At 40.9% G+C, this 24,638-nt stretch overlaps 1 protein-coding gene across 2 annotated transcripts in view; it reads right to left on the reverse strand.

Moving 5' to 3' along the window:
• Nucleotides 1-1,189: 1,189 nt before the first annotated feature.
• The window catches only part of LOC137969668 (N-acetylgalactosamine kinase-like), a 28,687-nt gene continuing 5,238 nt past the window's right edge, over nt 1,190-24,638 (reverse strand). The window contains exons 2-15 of one of the 2 annotated variants that reach the window (XM_068816000.1): nt 18,738-18,826; nt 17,940-18,063; nt 12,892-12,967; nt 12,114-12,185; nt 11,199-11,282; nt 11,033-11,091; nt 10,475-10,514; nt 10,235-10,318; nt 6,933-7,007; nt 5,367-5,455; nt 4,800-4,875; nt 3,257-3,409; nt 2,327-2,421; nt 1,190-1,428 (exon numbers count right to left, since the gene is read on the reverse strand). In XM_068816000.1, coding sequence (XP_068672101.1) covers nt 1,218-1,428; nt 2,327-2,421; nt 3,257-3,409; nt 4,800-4,875; nt 5,367-5,455; nt 6,933-7,007; nt 10,235-10,318; nt 10,475-10,514; nt 11,033-11,091; nt 11,199-11,282; nt 12,114-12,185; nt 12,892-12,967; nt 17,940-18,063; nt 18,738-18,826 — 1,327 coding nt within the window. In that variant the 3' untranslated portion in view covers nt 1,190-1,217. Of the gene's footprint in view, nt 1,429-2,326; nt 2,422-3,256; nt 3,410-4,799; nt 4,876-5,366; nt 5,456-6,932; nt 7,008-10,234; nt 10,319-10,474; nt 10,515-11,032; nt 11,092-11,198; nt 11,283-12,113; nt 12,186-12,891; nt 12,968-17,939; nt 18,064-18,737; nt 18,865-24,638 lie in introns of both variants that reach the window. The other variant, XM_068816001.1, reaches the window with a different exon arrangement.

Raw genomic sequence — 24,638 nt, forward strand, 5'->3', positions numbered from 1 at the left:
ATTTATTCCAAATTTTACTCGAAATCATGTCAGGGGGATTACCTACTCTAAATCTTTCCTCATTAAGAATCACTCGAAAAAAATTGAAAATTATTGTTTGGGCGATCTTGTCGAAGAATAGTCCATTTTACAGTTGTGTGCTTAGTTACCAGGCCTATGAATGAAAGTGAGGCTGGAGTTGACCTTGTTTTGATAGAAACCTCACTGCTTTTCTTATGTAAATTGTTACTAATTAGCATGACAACATCATCATTAATATAAGAAAAGGAGGGAGGTCTGTATCATAACAAGGTCAACACCAGCATCACTTTCATTTAAAGGCCAGGTAACTAAGCACACAACAAAAAAGAGGTCTATTCGGAATTTAATAGATGCTCATGATGTTTTTTATATACTATAGATCGTTTTCACTGTCACGCAATAAAAAAATAAATCGAAAACCATCCAGTGGAAAAAGTCAAGAATTCGTGATGTTGTAGAAGATAAACGAAGAAGACGCTTCTCCAAGTTTTAGGCCTGTGCGTTTAACCAAACTTCAGATATTCGTCGAAATGTTTCGCAGAAATTTACAGAGACCAGTATGAAAACGCCATGTTGGTGCACATCTGTGGTGCACCAATATGGGGGTGTCTACAAACCGATCTTTGGTCTTCGGTCTTCAGTCTTCGGTTTGTAGACACCCACCAATATGGCGGCCGGAAAATAGTGTCAACATCTGTTACTTACTTTGGCTATCTAGGCGAGTGATCATCTGTACTGAACAGACAGCTATTTACCTAAGCACTTTTCCTAATGCTTTAAATTCTAAAAAGGCTCAAAACCATGAGATAAATATATATTTCTCAATAAACTCGATCGTCGCCTCGTGTCACGCACCGCTATAACTCAGAAATTCAAAATACTCTGGTTTCCAAACGAAGCACGCTATTGAGCTTTAAAATTGCAAATGGATACAAATTTACTGCCTCTTATGCCTGATGAGGATAAAAACTTTCGTGGCTCTTTAGTTTTGGATTTTAGAAATTGATGACGTCACGTGAAAACGATCTATATATTAGTTGGATTTGGCTAAGGGCCAGTGGAATTTTAGGAACTTCCAAAACAGCACCCTTGCCAATTACTTCCTGTTCTCTTTCTTATTACTACTACTATTGTTATAATTTCCTCATCCGGAAAGAACTGTAAAATATTTCTTTCCAATATATATTAAGCTAAATTTATTCATCAAGATCCAGTACAGCAGCACCACTTCCTGGCTGCGTGGCAAATAAACTTTCTGACACCCTGCTGATCCTGTCTGGATCAGTGGCATAGTATCCATCACGAACTATTCTCAGAAAATCGTCGAGGACTGCTGCAGGTACAAGTGATACTGTGCAACCGCCCCATCCTGCGCCTGTGAGCCTAGAACCAACTGCTCCGGCCTGCCTGAAATGCAAAACCAGATTTCTACGTGATACAATTAAGCCACAAAAAAACGATTACACCTTTGATAATTAATCGCTCATTAAGCCTTCATAAATACATTTCACGATCATCAGTAAATCGCGTCTGAACTTAATTAAAGTCGAAATCTGGAACTCCCTTCATGTTAACCGGCGCGCACTTGTAAGAGGTCAAATTTCTGCTTAATGTACTCAGCCTTGAGGATGCTTATGTTAACGCCCAGTCATTGATCATTATTTTCGCCCCTTTAATTCATTCATCCACTTATTTTAATATTTATGAAACTATGCAACTTTTCTTTACAGTCTGTTTATTGTGTAATCGCAACACGTATTGTTAGGATTCCTTTTGTCTTAATGTCGTGTGATGGTTTACCCTTGTGTATGCCATTATACTACACGCCTCGATTAGCATTGCTATACCCGTGTAGTGCACATTGCAAAAACTTAATTTTTGAAAATAAACTTGAACTTGAACAATAAAAGGCTAATTTAAAATGGGAAGCTTGGTCATCAAGTTAATGGATAGAGGCATCATAACACACTTAGTCTATAGTATCTATGAAGTTTCTGACGAATGACTGGAAACAAAAATTAAATTGACAGGCTTTGGATTCTGTCTGAAATTTAGCCTGCGTGGCTGGCGGCTCTCTGTTGCGGAGCGCAAAGAGATTTCGAGAGGCGAAGCCGTGAGAAGGCTAGGGCCGAGGGGCCGCCTCAGACTTCACGCGCTTTTCGCCACTCAGAACAGAACAACCAGCAACGCAGGCTATCTGAAATTGTCATAACACGTTTTTGTTTTTAATTTTTCTTTCTATCTTTGCCTTTTCAAATAGGTGCCATGAGGGAGTACGAAAAAGCATGGAAGCATTTTGTATTACCTGCATAGGGCTACCAACTCATCAAGCTCTTCACAGCTGCATTCGTACATCTTACTGCAACTTTCGTGACTTTCATTCATAAGTCCCCCTAAAACCTACCCAAAACAAAAAAAAAATGTTGTTTATGCAGCCGGCATAATAGATCATACTGAAGAAACTCTTAAAAAATCACAGCATTAAAACGCTTACGAACCAACTGCAGACAAAACCCAATCGCTATCATAGCGGAATATGTAGATGTAGATGTAGATGTAGATGTAGATGTAGCGTTCACCGTCTTTGGTAATGACGTAATTCTTAATTCATGTAAGGATTTGGGGGAGAAAATGGGGTCAGACTTAAACTAAACATCAATCAACTCAGGTGTTCCAAGTAACTTTATTGTGCTTTCTGCCTGTCTTCATTTAGTTAACACATTGCGTCCTACGAATCAGATATTACTGTGTCTATCGCCAGGCGATTTGACTCGTTGCTGGGGGCAACTTTATGAGTCATTGGGTTAAATAGGAAAATACCTCATTTATAACGGAAATAGAAGGTGTTGCGATAACGACAGTCCAGGCCATGACTGAAGCCAAGTTTGATTACTATCACTCTAACTGTTGAAGTCTTATACTTTCTTTAACAATTTTATAGTTTGATTGACAACTGCGTTAGCTCATCATTTTGAAACACCTTTAAAATAAGAGAAAAAAACCCACTGAGCCCACGATGTTCTATGCGCATGCTCCATTCAAACCACCAAAAGGATGATTTAACTCCACTGCGCTCTGTGAACAGTCCCGTGTTATTTGGGTTTCTCAAGTCTGTTGAATATTTGAAATTTTACTTTTAACACATGGGCTCAAAATCTCCAGGTTTGGACCATTCCTGTGTATAAACAAAGGTACTTAAGTTCTAAAATATTTTTTACATCAAAATTCTTTTCACCTGAATAGCATTAGCAGGTCTTTCCTGGCAAACAGTTTTGAATTTAAGGACTCTAGCAGCTTCAGAGTAGACGTGTTTAGCTCGGTCATAGAGTTTGAAGCTATGAACTCCTGCTGTTGAAGGACTCATGCATTGGCTTACAAAGTCATCTTCCTAATACGTAAAGACACAGGAACAGATATCAACTCACTTCTTTGCAATTACAAATAGAGAGGATTGAGAAAGGCCATTGAAATAGCTGAAAATAGGACCTTGACGCCCTTGGAGGGGGCCTGAATAGGAGTTTTTTTAAAATACTTATTACTGTTCACCACCAGAAAATCAAATTTCGATTTGATCATGCTTCAAAGAATCGGATAATGGCACCAGTAAGCAAGCTTACAGGCGATTTGCCATAAACTTGAAAAACGTCGGGCCGACTTTTTTCAAATTACCCAAATGCAATCCATTTCAAGTCCATCCTTTTGCTGTATTTCTTTTATGTTGTTCAACAGTTTTAAGTGGTTATTACGATGTTTCATTCTACTATTTGTGCATTTTGGGTGTCATGAAATTACATCATTCTGTGTGGTGACATAGCCCCTTTAACTGTGTAAAACAGGGTAGCTTGTACAGTAGTACTGTACAGTCAACCCTGTGTGGCATTTAGCGTACATGGTAGCCCAAAGGGTTCGCTGTCACGCAACTATTCACTTAATATAACTGATACACGAGGCAACAACCTGATCAATTATAATAAATACAATAATTACCTTATTACATGAAATTTTCGCGACAAGTTAATTTCGCGATTTTGCGAAATTCTTTTACTATGAATCACTTTAATTTCGCGATCTTTAGTAAGACGCTATTTAAAGGTACGTAACTTATCCTTGAAGCAAATAGAACAACTTCAGTTACAATATGGTCAAGATTTACAACATGAGATGCAGCAACGGGTCTATATGAGAACAGTAACAAGTTCTAACAATTTCCACAAGAATTTTACACTTGTTCGTTAATTTTAGTCAATTGACCATGATCTCCATAGTCGTTTGTGTAAATTTCGGGATGGAAGCGGAATCATGAATTATGAATCATAGTTTAAAATCTTTTAAGAATTACGAATCTTTGTTTTAAAAAATCAGGAATAATTACTGACAACGACACTGAGGAAAGCTCAACAAAATACATGCCGCATGAGTTAATTATTTCCGATCCAGGGAATTTACATAAACGCTTTTAAGAATCATGAATCATTGAGGTAAAAACCAAGAAATGAAGTATACATTAAGACCGGAATGATTTCGCCTCTATCCTCGATTGTTAAAATAATGTCTTGGTATGAAGACGTTTCAATTGCCTCAGAATAGAAAAAAAATTATTTTGTCAACTTTTTGATGTTAGTAAATTCTTCCTTTCTTCATTATTAGATATTATAATGCAAAACAAAAATTGCTGAATGATGTCTCTCAAAAAAGGCAGATCAGAAAAAAACATGCTTGATACCTCCATCAGATGGTAACTTTATTAATAAACTGTATAGAGAATTATGCTCACGTACCGACAGTCCAAAAAATTCGCACAGTTCTGTCTTTGTATAGGGCTCCGAGTGGAGTACAGCATCAACCATTTCTACCCTGTACAAAAGAAGAACTCAGCTTGCTTTTATTTCTTCTCAATACACTGGATTCCAATTCTGATCCATTGCACCAAGCAAATACAAACAATCATTATAAAGGATAACAAATCATTCTTTTTGAAGAAATGTTACTGAAAGGTGAACTCAGAGTATGAAGTAAAAATCGCCGCTTCAGAAACAGGAACACTTAGCTGAATGGTACAGCAACATTTTGATGAACCGCATGGTAGAAACTTGTCCTCTGGTAAATGCACTTTACCAGGCCCCTAGGGCCCAGACTTGAGTTGCTTCTATGGTGCCATGTACTGAATGTATTTTGCTTTTGGAACAACTTGGGGAAAGACGGATATCTGGTACATACAGAAACTAGCCTCTTAAAGTACTTTGCCCTTACCTTTTTCACAAAATAATATATTGAAAGGTTCTACTTCTGAGTCCATTTTGTATTTTCAGAAAAGGACTGAATGTCATAATTATGCAAAAACTTACATTTCCTCCAAGGTTTTTTCATTTTCTTGCTGCACTTCACTTAAACGACGCACTTTCTTCCAATCGAGATTGCTGACTTTAGCCAATACCTGTTGATACGAGAAAATTGTTTAGCCATCGCTTCTGTTCTGTCATCACTATTTTAAACAATTTAGTCACTAAATTTGCTTTCGAATGGATTTCTTCAACTAATATCTCGGCTGTTAAAGTCCATGATTAACTTGGAATGACTTGGTAAGTCCAAAATAAATTCGGTTACTTTGCATCAAAGTTCATAGGGGTAAAAATGGCCTGTTACAAGCCACCCCAATTTAAACATAGTTTTACAAAGGTTGGCGGCCCAATAAAATATTCTTCTGTTTCAATGCTAATTAGCCTTTCTAGCCTCAATGCGACGAGCACATTTCAAAAGAATATTTCCAAATGGTCTTGATAGTAGTAGACAAGTAAAGAATTTTAAGAAAACGACGAAACCTTTGAGTTTATAAAACATGTTTCGACAGAAACTTCTGCCATCCTCAGTTAGTTAGAATACAAAGCGATGGAAGCTGAATTTACAATAAATAGAAAATGCTAATGTGAAAAATAGTAATAACGGAATGAAGTATAGCAATGATTTAGATATCAAACTAGTTTTTTCTTCTTTTAAGATCGGCAACATGTTTGGCGTGAAAAACCCTATCCCTCCCTGGTGCCCTGGCTCGGGTTTCCAAGTTTACATGTGCAGGCTGTAATGCCTGTTACGTCGGCGAAACGGTCCAGCATTTTTCCACGCGTGTGAAGGAGCATTTAACCAGCGAGAAGGCCTCTCTTCTTTTCAAACACCACCAGTTTTTAACTTAAGATGAAAGAGGCTATTCATATTCAGAGAGAACCCTCTTTGAATCAACAATTACACCATGTCAACCTTAAACTATCTTTTTGATTCCCACATTTTCACGCTATACTTCATTCCGTTGTTACTATTTTCACATTAGCATTTTCTATTTATTATAAATTCAGCTTCCATGGCTTTGTATTCTGAATTGAGGATGGCAGAAGTTTGTGTCGAAATATGTTTTATAAACTCAAAGGTTTCGTCGTTTCCTTAAAAAAGAATATTTGTTTTTCTTTTAAAAGGAGGGCAGTAGGTCTACAATTTAATTAACATAAATACAAAAGAAAGTAAAAGTGGACGCCTTTTATAAAGTGGTCTATAGAGAACACTGTGAAAACGTGTCCAGTCTAAGGCCTTTAAGAACAAGATGCCTCTAAAATGTTACAAAACACTTATTTTCTTGGTTTTAAGATATGTTGAATCATTTCCTTCCCCAAAAGGAAATCTTCCAAGAGTTTGGTCTCTGTTTTACAATGACTCTTGTTCACCACGTTGAATTATTAGCGATGCTCAAACAAATCTATAATATTGCACTTATGAAGGAAAGACGTGAAGGGTGTAATGTGGTCATTGTTTTCCATAACTTGAACAACCTGGCAAACCACTGTCTACAGCATAGCCTTTAGGCCTAATGTTAGCATCAGTAAAGGCAAAGGTCTGCAGTTTACACCCTGAAGCAATGACCACACCTTTGCTGCTAGACGACACTCGACCACTCTTGCATTAAAATGTGTCCCAGCAGTAACTGATTTATTCATCTCCACCTATAAAGAGGACAAGATTGATGATTATTTCTGGCAAAGGAACCGTTACAACAAGTGAAAAGCAGAGCATAAAACTGAGTTATTTAGCGATAATTCAGTGAGGAAGAACAAACTTTTCATCAATAAATGACTGTAAATCAGACACAAATTTCTCTTTTAAAAACGTTTGTATCTAAAAATAGGAACACATTGTGACAAACAAACCTTTATTTCCCTAAAGATTAAACAGGATACAATTACATTTGATGAATTAAAAAAGACAGAGAGGGCTGGCTACGTAGAATAACAACGAAGTTAAAAAGATAGGTAGCCAGTTTCGTACATGTGTATTAATACAAATTTAGGTCGGCATACACACATACACACAAACAAACAAACAAACAAACAAACAGAACACAAAGCACAAAATAAACACTTAAGGGATAATCACTTTACTTCATTACTAGGAGAATTTTAAAGAAGAAAAGAAATTATACCTAAGTAGCATTATGATCAATTTTACGAATCTAATACATGTAAATATGCAAGGACAAAAAATCTAGTATCTTTCAATATATTGATCCTTTTGTCCTTTCTTAAAAACAGATAAAGATGATGATGATTTTATGTTATCTTCAATAGTATTAAAAATAGACGGGCCTTAAAAGCGGATATTGAATTTACCACAGTTATTCCTAGCATAAGGAAGATATTAAGATTGTTTTAATGCAAGTCTGGTATTATGGTTATGAAGACTTGTCACTCTAGTAAAAAATAAATAGAATGTTGTAGGCAGAAGATGGTTATGAAATTTGTACATAAAAATATCAATATGAAATGTAACAAGATCATAAAACTTAATTACCCAAAATTACCCGAAGATATTTAAACAAAGGACTTGAATGGCTGTCAAGATGTCTCTGAAGGGTAGGGTGACCTCCCTGGCGAGTATCACATTATTACCAATGACACAGTTTCTTCTGCTGTACATCCACCCCTTGGTGTACCAGTGGCTCTATGAAACCAAATCAAAGAGAAGGTTGAACATGTGGTAACCACCGGTGTACTTTCACCCGTAACAGAACCAACCAAGTGGGTCTCCAGTTTGTTGGTCATTGTCAAGCCCAACAAGCTGCACAGAACTATGTCTTGACCTGCATGATTTGAACAAAGCCATCCATCGAGAGCATTACCAAAATGCCAACAGTGGAGGATGTCACGACCTCCCTATTGCAAGAAAAGAAGTTCACTGTCATAGATGCCAAGAATGGTTTTTGGCAGAAACGTCTTGACACTGAGTCTACATGCAGCTACAAGACCACCTTCAATACGCCATTCGGTAGTTACATCATTCTGGAAAAGGATGCCATTTGGCATCTCTTCAGCACCAGAAGTGTGGCAACATACAATGGATGGGTTTTTTGAAGACCTGGAAGGAGTGGGCATGATCACAGACAACTTCCTGATTGCTTGAAGTGCCATAGTCGAGGACGAATGTGATGCTTTGTCCAGAATCATCTTGGCTGCCTTATTTGGAGGACTTGGACAGAAGACATTAAAACTTTGTTGTTCTGATCACCTCAGGTAACACTGGCATATTCAAGTATAGGGATGACCATTGTTGTGACGTATGGCTTTCTAGCGTAAACAGAAAGCAGCTGTTTTAGTCTCTCAAGGTCTCGCCATGGTATTCTAGACGTACTGATTGAGGACAATGGGTCCAAAATCCGACTATCAGGAGTTGAAGATTTTCTCCTGAGTGTCAATTTGAGCACCAAACATCTAGTCCAAGATATTCACAGTCCAATGGAATAGTGGAAAATGCAGTAAAACCCTGCCAAGGACTGCTCATGAAAGCAAAGGAAGACAAGAAAGACCCACTACAAGTGATCCTTGATTGGCACAACACCCCAAGTGAGAGATTCAGTACCTCACCAGTTCAGAGGCTAATGGGTTGACATGCATGAATGTTGCTACCAACAGCCAAAAAACTCCTCCGGCCAAACAGTGACATGAAGACCACAGCAAGTAATCTAGCAGCTAGCAAAAGATTGAAGCATAGGCAATACAACAGAGGAATCAAGAACCTCACCCCCATAAAAGCAGGCAATGCTATCTTTATGAAGCTACCCGGGGAACCGAAATGGAGCTTAGGCCCCACCATAGGCTCTCTTGGCCGAGGGGCAAATGAAGTCGAGGTTGATGGACGGCGCCTCTATAAAAACTGCTGCCAGCGGCAGTCCACTCTGGAGCCATCACCAGAACCAAGCAGTCACACTGAAGTCTCACTGGTCTGTCAGTCTGAGAATGAAAGCAAATCACCTGTCGTACCAGAGTCCCTAACAGATCAGAGCCAGACAAAGCTTACCCCCGAGTTTGAAGGGAATGATGCAACGTCTGGGGCCAGCACAATCTGTCCTGGACAAGGCAGAGCCCATCCCAGCTTTCCAGCCCAGCCCCTACCTGGCTTGAAGATTACATGTATGACTTATTAAGATTGAACACTTTAACTTTAACTTGAACTTTCCTTTAGTTTATAAGTGACAGCATTGGTTTTTTCTTGTTTTTTTTTGTGACGCGATTAGTATGACCATAATCATGTGATCAGCAAGTCCCTCAATACCTCTTCATACAGTGTGAATACATTATTCTCAACGTTCAAAGTTTCGTTGTTTTTTCAATGCAGACCTGTGATTTATTGCCTTCATAACTCAACACACATAATGCTGATGTTTAAAACATGTCAGTAGTATTTTTAAGCTTTAACAATTATCAATTTGAGTCAGATAATTCTGAGGCAATAATCGTTCTAGCCTTTAATGAACCATGCGTTACAAAAAAGTTACTCTTAATAATACTATTTTAAACATGGCTTTTAAGCCATTAAAATACCTGTAGGATGAGCACAGAGAGATACAGACATCACAATTTTGTGAAGTTGTATGATTTTTCAGTTACCAAAATGTTAGAATATCAACAACTATGTGTGGGTCTGTACACCTTAACCCCAGAAGAGTAATCGTCTGTGAAACCTTTGTTGCTTTGTTACTGAAGAGGGCCACATATATTTTTACTCTGACTGTCTGACGCCAGATGATTTCACTCATCATTATGAAAAACCCTTAAGAGCCAAAGGGTTAACAACACTTTTGCCTCCTCAGCAGGACACTTACTCTGTCTAAGGCCAGGCAATCTTGCTAGTCAAAAGAAGAACTTCTAAACACATCAAAAAACGCTACAACACATACCAGGCTATTGGCTATTACAAACACAATGCCTTCCGGGAGAGTGACATCACTAGCTCTGATGGGGTCAAACTGAATGTGCTTTGCCTGATTTAAAAAAAAAGTCAACAAAGAGGCTTTATGGTAATCAATCCAGTAGAAAGTAAGTCACACTGACACAAAGACAACACTTGAAACTCTCGCCAAAAGGCAAAAAAACAACAACAACCAACAAACCTAAACTACAAAACCCAAAAAACTTACAGTTCCAGGTTCAGCCAAAAAGGAAATAGATTGGTCCATTCTGTGATCAAAAATCCAAACAAAATTTTTTGAGCAAAAAAACTACAGTAGAAGGCAGCATAATGATTTTATTGTACAGACTGTTTGCTGATATTTACTTGACTGTTATAAAAATTACAACTTTTCAAGACAGAAGGGTCAGAACCTTACCAATGTCCATAAATGCAAGTAATAATAGAGGTAGGCCCACTTTTAACAAAAATTATTATACCGGTAATTATTATGATTGTTGTGTGCTATCCAAGATTAGATATGGCATTAGAAATAATCATCGACAAAAACAGCCTTGTTACCAGGGTCTCTCTTCCCTGCCCTGGAGACCCTGGGAATGAGGTTGCATAGACAACTGTTCAATTTATGATTTGCGACATTAATCTTGTCACCTTTATGTCAAGAGAGCTGTAATGTTGAAGATGAGCAAAAGAGAAATGGGTTGCTAGTTTTTTAAACCTTGCATCTCGTTTCCTATTAATTTATTTTGGCAAAAATCTAGGCTACAACTGTAGATGAGAAACCTACCCTCCTCCTTCAGTTCCAATATACCTTTCACACTTGGTGCAAACTTCTGCCAGCTCATGCTGTTTACAGTACAGTGAAAACATACTGATCAGACATTATACACCAGAATTACATGTATGACATTTGAAAGCACTTTGAGCAGCTTGCAGCCATACTTGTATCTTACCTTACTGAGTTTCAAGCCATTTGCATACACTGTCGCCAGACCTGAACAGCAAACCAATGCAGAGGAACTGGACAAGCCTGCACTCTTTAACAACAACACCACCACAAATATTATTGCAAAAAAGTGTTGTAAAGATCTTTGTAAAATTCAATATTGACTCAAGTGGGAAAAAGTTCAATGTAATAGACCTTTTTGCAGATACGGCAGCCATTTTGATTTCTATTGTTTCAACTACTTACTATGGGACGCCCAGGGGGCTAATACATATTAATTTGCCCCCTGAGCATCCCATAATGTCTTTCGAAACAATAGAAATCAAAATGGCCGCCGTATCGGTAAAAAGGTCTATTGGTACATGTATTTTTAACCCATTGACCCCTGGGAATGAGACTTCACAGATTTTACTAGTCTAAGATGTCTAATGCCAAACGATTTTACTCGTCAACTGGAGGCATCCTGGGGCACCTGAGAAGAGAATGCGTTAAATCCAAATAACTGGGCCAAGTTGTTCAAAAGGTGGATAACGCTATCCACCGAATAAATCACTATCCATTGGATAGCACAATTGGCTTTGCTAGTGTTTATCTACTGGATAGCGATTTATCTGGGTCGGGTTCCTGAAAGGTGTAATAACTCTATTCCAGGGATAAATGTGCCTTATTCCAGGCACATTTATCCCTGGAATATTGTTATTACACCTTTCAGGAACCGGCCCCTGGTGGATAGCACTATCCATCGTTTCAACAACTGGGGCCAGGTGTACATTTAATCTTTAATTTGGTAGTCTACAAAGAAATACTACGAAATGGCCAAATTACTAAATAACTAATCAGTTCACAAGTCATAGTATTTGACACTATGAGATTTACCATACATGTATTTATAATAGCTCATCACAAAAAGGAGATTTCTTACCTTAGGAACTGTGCCATCAACTACAAGATTTAAACCAACTGGAGATGAAATTGTCATGTGATCCACTAAACCCTGAAAGAATTAGTGTTCATTTCAATTTATTTCCTTTTATACTGGTAGTAATTTCAGATTAGTGAAGTGCACTTGACAGTTGCTTTGGAAGCAAAGGAGAAGGACAGGGAAAGAAAAAATCTTATTGAAGTATGAGGATATGAAGTTGCACTTCTTAAGACAGTTTTAATATTAATTTTAATGCCAAGTACTAGTCCTTTGACTCATGTGACAGGATTGAAATAATTATGTTGCCCTTACTTTAGCTAGACTCTGAAGTGTGATCTTGTTGATTTAAGAAGGTACAGTAAGTTGTGGTCAAAATATATAACCATGCATAGCTTCTGAGGAAACGATACAACGTAAATAGCACTCTTGGGAGGACATAATTTATGGTTAACTAGTAAAATACTAAATGCAGTGAGAATGATTGAGGAAAACACTAGGCTGATATGTTGATCATTTCCAAGTTCACTTCGATTTCTTTTTCACAGCAAGTTGAAAAGTGAATTGCTGTGTTTATTATAAGTTCTACTTTTTCTGTGAATAAAGTACAGTAAAGTAAAAATTCAGCTTGACAGTGGCCAATGCTAACTAACAGCTTGATTCAGTGCACATCCTTCCATTTAAAATGTGCCTAAACTCAAATATTTTTTGTTCCTGCACAATAATGGAATTATATTGAATTTATCCATAATTAATTTATGATGTATACATGTACATGTACCTTGTAACCACAGAGGAAATAATGATACCACTCTTTTCCATCAATCTTATAATCTTCACAGCTCACACTGAAGTCCCTAGAAATTTAATCACCAGTTAATATTAGTAATCACTTAAACTCTTTCATGGCCATGGGTGACACTTTCAAGCTCTTACTCTGTCTAATGCCAGAACTTCTCAGTAGACAGCTCTAAACGGTCACTCTATCTTTCTGCTATCACCCCCAACAGATATGCCACACTGTATGACAGCATGTAATTTGAGGCAATATGAAAGAAGTGAAAATCTTAACCCATTGACTCCCAGGGGCTCCCCATTGACGAGTAAAATCGTCTGGCGTTAGACAAAGTAAAATACTAAGTCTGGCCGGTTTTGGCTGGTTTAGATGCCAAAGGGTTAAGTTTGGCTAATGTTGTTAACATGATTCCAAGCCTCATCAAGACTCCAACCTTCCTAAAAGCATTTTTGCATACTCACCAATATGCCAAGGGCGTAACTAGGGGGAAAAGGGGGGTCCCTGGGGTGCCCGTGACCCCCTCCCCCTTTGTAAGCCTTTTTTTAAAGAAAAAAACCTACAATATTCAGGTGGCGAAAATGCGACAATCTGGTGAGTACCCCCTGTTTGACACAGTGTGACCCCACCTTTGAAAAATCCTTGCTACGCCCATGTATGCCTACTAAAAGTCAAATGTTTGTCGATGGTCACTCCTCGTAAATTAATTACTCAATTTTCATCTCTTTATTCTTATGCTTCGCCCCGAGACTCATTGACTGAAAGTTTTCATGATTACACATGAGTAGATTGTCCCTATTCCAATTTGAAATACATATATCGTTCCCCTTGTGGTTTACTCTCAATGTCTTTGATTATTTCCCGAAAGTACATGCATAAGCATGGTGATCATCCACAGTCATACATCATTACACTGCACTTATCATTTTGTATGTTATGCATAAGGTCATTTTGGAAAATAGATGCAGTTAAATGCAGTTTAACAGAGTTAACAACTAGGAACACAAGTTTTGCCCTCGCGGTCAGCGGTTTCTTAGATATGTGCCTGTGCCAGGATTCTTCGTGTTCTTGGTCCATAGGGTGTTGTAGCAGTTTTGTTGGCGTTTTAGTCCGCGTTTTCTGAGGGTTAGCGTTTTCCTGAGCGTGGGGATTCCTTGGAGGCTGTCTCTAGATTGTTTTCTTGTTTTTTACCGCAAGTTTTTCTGCGAGCGTGGCTTCCACTGGGCGTTTCAAATGACTCATGTTCTGGGGCGTTCTACAAACAACAGTGTGGCCGCCATGTTGGATTCTGACCAACCTTCGTCTTTGGCTCCATCTTCGGGTACAAAATCATTATTGACTCCTGGAGTTCCAGTGACCATGGCTCCTACTTTCACCCTGTCACAGCAGGATCTTATTCAGGCCTTTTCACAGGCTTTAGGCGATTCATTACCTCAGATTTTGGTGGCTTTGCAAAGTCACTCGATGTCTTCTGGCTCAATGACACACTTTTTGGCGGGAAACTTGGTTTCAAACGCAACTTCATCTACTTCCATTGCCACTTCTCCACCACTGTCTTTTCCATCAGGTTCATCCACAGGTAACATCTTTGTGCCTTCCTTTGTCTCCACTTATTGCACGTTAGGTAATTCTGCGTTGTCCACCCCGGCTATCATCGGGGCGCCATCTTTGTTGGATGCATGTGGTGCCGCGAGCGGATCGCTGTCCACCTCTACCCAGCGTTTAACATCATCGTTTTTGTTGGGCTCTTCATTCCCCTCCACGGCAGTGCCTTGGGCCATGTCATTGCTTCATAAGCCGTTTGTGGTTGGTCCTGGATACTCCCCGATCCCAGAGAAGGTAGTGACGAAGATCAGGAAAGACCAGTTCATCGATCTAGCTGACCTGTTAGCCAAGAATCTGAAAGGACAGGAAACGGAACCCCAAACTTACCTGGATGGGAAACTTTCTGTAACTTCCTCCAAAAAACGAATTCAAGAGATCATTGGGGCGCCATCTTTGTTGGATGCATGTGGTGCGGGGAGCAGATCGCTGTCCATCTCTACCCAGCGTTTAACATCATCGTTTTCGTTGGGCTCTTCATTCCCCTCCACGGCAGTGCCTTGGGCCATGTCATTGCTTCATAAGCCGTTTGTGGTTGGTCCTGGATACTCCCCGATCCCAGAGAAGGTAGTGACGAAGATCAGGAAAGACCAGTTCATCGATCTAGCTGACCTGTTAGCCGAGAATCTGAAAGGACAGGAAACGGAACCCCAAACTTACCTGGATGGGAAACTTCCTGTAACTTCCTCCAAAAAACGAATTCAAGAGATCACCGACATAGCAACATAGGTTGAAGCTTTCACTGTCTACTCGTGGATTCTCTGCAGTGCTCATCCTTCCAGGTGGCAGGACATGACACAGTATAAACTACTCATCCTGAAGACCTCCCACCAGTTCCCTGGGAAGGCTTGGCTGCACTATGACATCGCCTTCCGTAAAGATGCAGCTGCGTCAGGTCTGGTGGACTGGTCTCGTATGAATCTTGATTTATATAATTTCCATACTCATGCAACACTGCTACAAACAAGTCTGTCCTCTGATGTCCCATCTTCAGCCTCGAGGATGTTGGCCAGCTCTACTAATATTTGTCAATCCTGGAATGATGGCTCCTGCCGTTGGCCCTTTGGTCAGTGCCGCTACCGCCACTGCTGTGAAAAATGTGAAGGAGAGCACCCCCATGTCAACTGTCCCTTTCGGGCCTCACAGTCCGATAGTCAGCACTCACGGTCAGCTACCCTGCCACGGAGTAAACGCCAGCGGCGTTAGCGTGGTAGCCAGATCGTCCCAACCTACTTTGCGGAAGAACTTTGTACTTAATGTAGATATTCACGGCTCAGTTCGGATTTCAAACGTTGCGTTTCCTGTTACGGTTAATGTTGTTACGTTGACGCAAGACGTCTGTGACAAGCTTCCTGTAACGTTAGCTCAATCCTCCTGTTCTAATTTCTCCTCCATCATAGACTGCCTGCAGCAAGATCTGGTCTCTCCTTCTAGGGTTACTCCAATCAATGCGGAAAAACTTCAGCGTGAACTGTACTTCCATCCTGATCAAACCCAGGTGGATTATGTGATTTCGGGTCTCAGTAATGGTTTTCATCTCGGGCTCCAACCCTCGGGCAGTATCATTAAAGTCTGCAAGACAGAACATGCCTTCGGCATCACTTCAGCCTTCAGTTATTGACCAGTATCTTCTCACGGAACTTGAGAAAGGCCGTGTTGCAGGACCCTTCTCCATACCCCCCATTCCAAACCTCCATATCAGTCGCTTTGGGATCATTCCTAAGAAATACCAGCCTGGGAAATGGCGGCTTATTTTAGACTTATCGAGTCCAGTAGGCCATAGTGTCAATGAGTGTCAATGATGGAATTCCAAAAGAATCTTTTTCAGTGCAGTACGTGAAGGTTGACGATGTTATCAATGGAATCATATCTCTTCGAAGACGATCTCTTCAGGCAAAATTTGATGTGGAGAGCACTTACCGTAATGTCCAAGTACATTCCGATGATCGTTACTTGTTAGGCATGAAGTGGCGGGCGAAGTACTTCATTGATTTAGCGCTTCCTTTTGGCTTACGCTCAGCTCCATACATCTTCTCGTCCCTTGCAGATCTTCTCGAGTGGATTGTCTAACATAATTATGGCATAAACTTCTTGTTACACTATCTGGACGACTTTCACACCTTGGGTTCTCCTACATGTAACTCTCCAGTTTTCCAGAATAATGGCAATACTTGTGTTCAATTGTTTTCGGAGTGGGGCATTCCTCTTCACCCAGATAAACTTGAGGGACCCTCCACTTGTTTGACGGTACTTGGTATTGAGCTGGACTCAATGACGCTACAGGCTTGCCTTCCACAGGAAAAGTTTGATCGCATTGCCGCTCATCTGGAATCCTGGTCACTAAAACAGCATTGCACAAGGAAAGAGTTGGAATCTCTTATCGGCAATCTCCAACATGCTTGTAAGGTAATCCTCTAGAGTCGCACCTTTCTATGGCGTATAATTAACTTGCTGTCAGCCTTTCCAATGGGATGACCATCCAATTAGGCTCAACCAAGATTCCTGCTTAGACCTCTCCTGGTGGCGTGAATTCTTCCATTCTTGGGATGGTTTTAGTTTCCTGCTATCCCCACAGTGGGCTCCCTTACTAGAGTTTCACGTCTCTTCAGATGCCGCAGTTGCACTGGGATATGGTCCCATTTTTTATAATGAGTGGTTTGTTGGTGAATGGTCCTCTAGTCAGAAGCCTTTGTTGATTGGGTACAAGGAGTTGTTTCCTGTGGTTGTTGCATCCCATTTATGGGGCCACTGTTGGGCTGCAAAATGCATGGAATTTTGTTCTGACAATATGGCGGTGGTCAGCATGCTAGTTTTAGAATTGGAGCTGCAACTACTGCCGCCAGGAAGGGCCTTCCTGACCATCTCATCAAGACTATGGGGCATTGGTATAGTGAAGCTTACTTGTTATATGTGCGTACTCCTGTGGAAACCATCCTTTCTGTCGCAGGACAACTTGCTTAGCAGGTATGAGCTCCTCTACCCTTCATTTGGGCTGCTCTTCTGGGTGCCGTCGGATTTGGGCATTTTTCTTTGGGGCTCTGGTGTCCCCGGCCATGAGCCCCCCTTTTCTCCAAGCAATGCCAAGCCTGCTCGCAGGTCCTCTGGCTTGGAGTGGGGGCTCATGGCTGGGTTGCCTGGATTTGCCAGCCATGGGAGCGATCTCCATCTGGGAGCTGGCTGCCAATAGTGGAAGCTCTTGGATGTCTCAGACACCCAACCTCCACTTTGCGAGGCAGTTCTTAAATGCAGTTAAATGCAATTTAACGGAGTTAACAACTAGGAGCACAAGTTTTACCCTCGCGGTCAGCGGTTTGTTAGATATGCGCACCTGCCAGGATTCTTTGTGTTCTTGGTCCATAGGGTGTTGCTGTGTTAAAGACCAAAAACCAAAATGTAATCCACTGATTGATATCCCGATTTTCCAATTCACTTACCGAAAGCTGTTGTATGTATTACAAAGGCTCAGCATTTTGTTTTTATTTTTTCCCACTGCTATCACAATATCCTGTTCAACTGCCATGGGTAGCACACCATATCCACAGTAGTCAATATGTTCGCCTATAATTAACGTAAACACACCTTAGAAATGAAAAGAAACCACTTATAAAATGTAAATAAAAAGCCTGGTTGACTTACTGTTAACCTTTTAACCCATTAACTCCTGAATTGCCCCCATTGAAGAGTAAAATCGTCAGGCATTAAAGTAAAATCTATTAAGTCTCAACAGAAACCCATAAGAGTTGAAACGTGTAACGGCCCCTTTTGTGCTGGAAAACAAGCTTCTGAATATTCAATTTGCTAAGTACCATATTTGGAACAACAAGAGCGAGGGGTTTCCAAATATGGTACTTAGCACTGAGACATTCAATAAATCAGTTCGCACTGAATATTCGGAAGCTGTGAACGCGCGTTACATGTTTCAACCCTTATGGGTTTCTGGTCTCACTCCTAGGGGTCAATGGGTTAATATAAACCCAATGACACCTCAAATGCCCTAGGATGACTCCAGTTGATGAGTAAAATCATCTGGCGTTAGACGGAGTAAAATCTGTTAAGACACACTCCCAGAAGTCAATGGGTTAACTAAAGATTCTCTAGACAAAACTGGAAGTGGATAAATAATCATGTCAGTATTACTTAAAATTTAAAGAATCCACTCTGTCTGCTTCCTTTTCAACAAAAATGTACACATAGGCATCCACTGTATCAACTAACTGCAGAGTTTGACTTACCAATGATATTCACTCTCCCAGGGGCTCTGGCACAGAACTCTGGATCACAGCCATACTTTCTTTTAAAAGTTTCTTTAATTTTCTTGTACCTTCAAAAGAGTGCAGACATTGATCTACCCTTAATTTGCTGCAAAATGAAGTAATTTCCCATTTAATAAAATAAAAAAGATATCACCTGAGGACTCCTGTTTAGTTAACTTAATGAATGCTGCTTTTAAGAACTTGTAAGCAGTTTCCAAACACCATTTTTCAGGATATGGGTATTTGCCAAAAAGGCTTTTTAATTAGACAAGGAATCTGCAAAATATAATTCATCAATCCATTCCCTCCTGAGAATTGGGGTACTTTGCATTTGGGTGTGAATGGATTTAAAGGGATTAGATCAGAACTTAAAATTAGAGCTGTAGGATAAAAATTGGATACACCAGAAAAGATGACATTAATGGAATATATTAAGCATGGAAGAGCTGAGGATTCACTGGCCAAATTGATGTGCGGATTACCAACCTTCTCCTGCGTGAAAAAGTCGAGATAGCAAGTTAAAATTTCAGTGGCAAACAAAGGCTATGTGAGGATCAGTATGGCCCCATGATTCTCCTGTTCCTTGTTCCTTCCTCTGGTCGAACATGAACACCAGTTTCAAAGAAAGAGATTCAGAACCCATAGGTGTATGGGCCCCCCTTTCCTAAATTTTGTGCAACTCAGATTTTTTGGGCAGCAAGAGAAATTTGGGGAAAGCCAGTTTTCAAGAAGTTTCCATGTTTTTTTTTTTCATGTGCGGGGATAAGGCTACACGTACATGACTGTTTCTGAAATGGTGGAGACAATACACGAGAATGATCTTTTTAACCAATTGACTCCCAAGGGTTCTCCCTTGGACGTCAAAGGGTTAAGCTAACATGTTTCCAGTTAGAGTTTTTGAATGTGGCACATATCCTGGCAGTGACACCTGTTGCATCGTGTTTTGCAGAACGATCATTCAACTGTTGTTGCGCAGATTCAAAACTTACCTCCACAGCACCATGGGGCAACAACATGTAGTAACATTGGACGTAATAACATTGAAAGGGCGTAATTTTATGCCAACTCTGTAGTCAACAGTGACATGGGTCGTATCATTGATATCTTCGGTTGTCAAAATGGAAGAGACAGCTATATCTTTTAACATGTTTTGTAAGCTATCTTTTTATTTTATTTTATTTTATTATTAATTATTAAGCTTCACCAGAATGAAATGAAAAATGTAAAAATGAAGTAACTGGTGGGGACACCACAACAGTGGGCCTTGAACTACAAGACACTAGTGCTTAAAAGACTAAAATAATCTACAATAACTCAGAATGTAACGAATAGCAACAGGTGGTGCGGCTGGAAAGACTTTGTGCACAGCTACATTTGAGGCAAACAGTTTTCCAGAATCTAGCGTCCTCAGGGTCATAAGACGTCACAAGAGCACTAGAGTAGCAACTGTGTCCAGAGAAGCGCCTTGAATTCATTTAGACTAATTTGTTTCTTCCTTAAGTGTGTGGACAGAACATTCCAAGTTCTAGAGGCCCTATTAAAAAATAAGGGCTGGTACGTTATGGTCTTACATTTCGGAGGGCGGAAAGCTGGCACATTCCTATCCCTGGTGGAGGATCTAGTTACACATACAGGAACTAAAGGAGTTGGAAGGACTTTGCTAGGTGTTCCTCACCTCCGATCTGGTAGAGGAAGGTGATAGGCTGTGTCTTACTGGTGATGCACAGACATCTGAACTTTCTGTCAGGGATGGCACTAGGATTTTTCAATCTGGGTCCTGGGACCCACATGTTCGGCCAAATTGGGGTCCCAAGCATTTTTGGGGGGTCCCAAAATCTTGGTGACCCTCTGCGAGAAAGAGAGTATGTTTTAAATTATGAGAAAAAGAGAGTAACCAACTTGGAATTAACATTGACGCACATGCATGGGACCGGCCGACAAAGGCTTTTCTCTAGAGCCGTTACATTCATTCCTGGACAAGAACTCTGTTAATGAAAGAGCACCCTTTCCAAGGGTTTACGCATCACTGGTTTCCTCCCTTAGGAGCAACGAACAGTGACGTCTTTTGCTATATATTTGCATGCAGTGACTTGCAGGGTACATTCCTCTGAAGAAGACCGCAGAAGGCGGTCGAAAATTTAGTTTTAACCTTTTTAGATGTTTTAAACCCCATTTCTTAGAACTTTAATTATGATCACAGATCGCTCCAACAGTTTTACAAACAACAGAATATATACTGACAAATCAAAGCAAGTTGTGTGAGTTATTTAAGTCAATGCCTTGCGTCCTGGGACGCATTCAAATTTCGATCATGCATTTTTTGGATTTTATTTGCGTAAAAATGCACGATTTCTGCGTTAACGCGATCCCTGTTCTGTAGTTGAAGGGAAGGCCACTGGAGATTGACCAGGCATCGAGGGAGTTGATGTCAAACTGAAGGAGAGCAGTGTCAGCTCTAGTGTTGATGCGATGAAAGATCTCAGTGTTGTCAGCAAAACATGCGACTCCAGAGCTCTTCAATACTGTCTACATCAGGCAAGTGATTTACAAACATGAGAAAAAGGATCAGTCCAGGGATGCTGCCTTGGGAAACTCCAGAAGTTAGAGGCTTCTCCGAGGAAGTTGGTCTGAGAATGGTAACTCATTGATGACGTCCCTTAAGGTACGACCTGAGCCAATCAAGCTCTCATGACACATTCATATAATTATAAGAATTCATAATTATGCGAGATGTTTTGGCCAAATGGTTCACCCCACCTTCTTGCCCCAATTGCCCGTACGCTTATGCAAGAACTTATGCTTATGTGGTGGTCCCAAGATAATGACTCAGATATGTATATATAGTCCAAGTCCTTACCATTTAGAGAATACCTGTGCCTGATAGGTAGTTTCTTTCTCGTTACGTGAAGAATTTCACATTTTTCCTATTTAAGTTGAATTAGTGAGGCTTCACACCAATTGCTTTTTAACGGATTCCAAATTCTTCTGAAATAGATCGCAGTCATGTACTGTCTGTACATGTATCTCGTGATGTAGGACACTGTCATCAGCAAAAAGGTCGATGTCACATGTAACACTTGATGGAATATCGTTAATAAGTATCAAGAACAAAAACGGACCCAAAATACTTCCCTGAGGAGCCCCAGACGTAGCCTCTAACTAGTTGGATGCCTGACCTTCAATCACCACTCTCTGTCTATGTCCACATACAAAGTTCTTAATCCAGTAAAATAGCTGACCCTTTATACCATACAAGTGTAGTTTCGACAGGAGATGTGGATGCAATACCCTATCAAAGGCCTTAGCAAAGTCCAGGAAGGCAATGTCTGTGGATCCATCCTTTTCTAGGGTAGAAAACCAGAGTTCTAGTACATGTAGCTGAGTGACACATGAACGGTACTTATGAACACCATGCTGATTATCACATTTGAAGCAAATTGAGATTGTTGAGACGGTTTAATCACGTGCCTGTGTACAAAACACTCAACAATTTTCATGGCAACACTTGTCAAAGGGACAGGTCTGTAGTTTTCTGCAGATGAACGCGCACCAGACTTACATATCGGGACAATGTTTGCAACTTTCCAGTCACCAGGAAGACTACCAGTACTCAGTGAACAATTAAATACCAAGGCAAGAGACGGTGCGAGTTGTCAAGCAAATTCCCTCAGAACCATGGGAGAGATGTTATCTGGACCAGTTGATTTACTAGTGTCTACTGTAGATCAGCTAGAGCTTTAGCCACTTGATCCTTCGAGCACCAAAAATTACGTATGACATGATCAGTGAAAATTAAACACAGATTGAAAAAATAAACTGAAGACATAAGCTTTAGATTCAGGTGAATAACCTTGAAGACCATTATATTCAATGCTACTCGGCACAGTACACTTGACAAACCTGTGTAAGACTTACATGTAACCAAAGACCAACATTTTTTGGGATTAGAACTTAATGAGTCAGTTAGATTATTTACATAATGATGATAGGCCACGCATAATTCATCTTTGACTTTATTGTTAAACTTTTTGTATGTAGACTAATGATCAGCATTCCCAGGTGATTTACATTAATTTCGTAGCCTTGGACCAAAGGCAATGCTTTTTGTGAATTAATTTCTTTTAAACTCATCGCCAATGGATGAGCTTGGAGATGGTGCCTGCCAAAGTGGGCGGTGATTCCGGGGTGAGCAACGAGCCTTGAGCCACAGGCCATGAACAGAGCACACAGGCCTCCACGGCAACTCTGCGGGTGGCCACCATCCAAAGACCACCCCATGGGTGCTTGGAAGGCGAAGGGGCCGCGAACAGAGATGACGTGGAACCTGAGCCACCACCCAAACTCACACAAGCACCCACCCCCAGTTCAAGACGCGACACTGGACGACACTTACCCGAGTACCGTGAAGCTGATCATGTGGAGTCCGCTAACTGAGGCAAGGTGAAAAGGAGGCACTAAAGCAAGGTCTGCCACAGCTCTTCCGGCCGCGAGGCATGAAGAAGGTTCTGCCTGATGTAGGAACTGAGCCTGGGAACTGCCCTGGACTTCCCGATTGATTAAAGGAGTCCTGGCCAGACACCGCAGGCAGGCGCAAGCAAGCCGGAAGCGACCCTGAGAAACTGAGGAGGACTGGTCCGCGTGATTTCCTGTGATCCGTGTGATTTCCTGCGATCCGCATGATTTCCTGCGTATACCCAGGTCAGGAGCCAACTGAGCCAGCAGCGAGATGAGAAGAGAGTGAAGCCAATGACTCGGATGGAGTGCGAATGTACAAATGGTAAGCAGAACTACACCAACGACCCAAGGCCTGAATAAAGTGATCAGGGACGCCGTTGCGAGCTGCCACCGTGGCCGCACCAATGCGAAAACTGTGACTGGAGAAATTGCCCGACACACCTGCTCCAGCTAGGATTTCTCTGAGACGAGCAGTGAGGACAGCGTGAGTTAGGGGCCGACCATCCTGGAAAAGAAAGAGAGGGCCACCCGAGTTTCCTCTCTCTGCCAAGTAGGCCAAAACAGCTTGAAGGGCGCACAGAGGGAAGCGTCCCCTGCCAATGTGGACAAAGCAGCCTTTCCGAAAAAGGTCAGTCTTGGAGGCTTTAATCTGCACCCGAAATGTCACCAACACTTAAGTGGAGTGCCTAGGTGAAACTAGCCAATTAGGAACAGTAAATTCAGCAGATCGGAGGAAGCCGAAATATACTAGGTTGCAAGCAGCCCAAAACATGCAGTGGTCAAAAATAGATAAATCTAAAGACCTAAAGATGATCATCAAAATGTGATCCGTAATTGGAAGGTGCTGAGCTTCAAGGGAACCTTGGGCCTGTTTGATTCCTTGAAGAACCCGCTGCAAATGTAGACAGTTGATATGCAGAGCACGAACCGCTGAAAGGTAAACTTTGATTGAAGAGTGCTGAACCGATCCAGCCAGGAAAGTGGCAAAGAGGCACAACGTCCATGGATTCATCGGTGGGGCACGGAGAGCCACTGGGATGCAACTTGCCCAATTGCGCACAGAAGTTAATGAACTTCCTCTGGCCAGATGCGTAAGAGTAAGATCTCCAAGAGGAGTCAGCCAAACCGTGGGCTAACAGGAACTGGCACTGCTGCTCTAATGAGAGCTGATCAATAGGAATGGACACTGGAAGCAACTGAGCCTGGGGTGCTAACCTCTGGAACTCCTGCCAATGAAAGCGGGACAAAGCATCAGCAATGCAATTATGAACCCCGAGAACATGTTGAGAGGCAAAGGAGAAATTGAAACGCGCTGCAGAGGCGAGAAGATGGCGAAGCAGGCGCATTAACAGGGGAATCCTGGAAGTTCTAGAGTTGAGGATATAAACCACTGCCTCGTTGTCGGTGCGAAACAGAACATGGCAC

Source organism: Montipora foliosa, chromosome 9, assembly GCF_036669935.1.
Source record: "Montipora foliosa isolate CH-2021 chromosome 9, ASM3666993v2, whole genome shotgun sequence".
NCBI lineage: Eukaryota > Metazoa > Cnidaria > Anthozoa > Scleractinia > Acroporidae > Montipora > Montipora foliosa.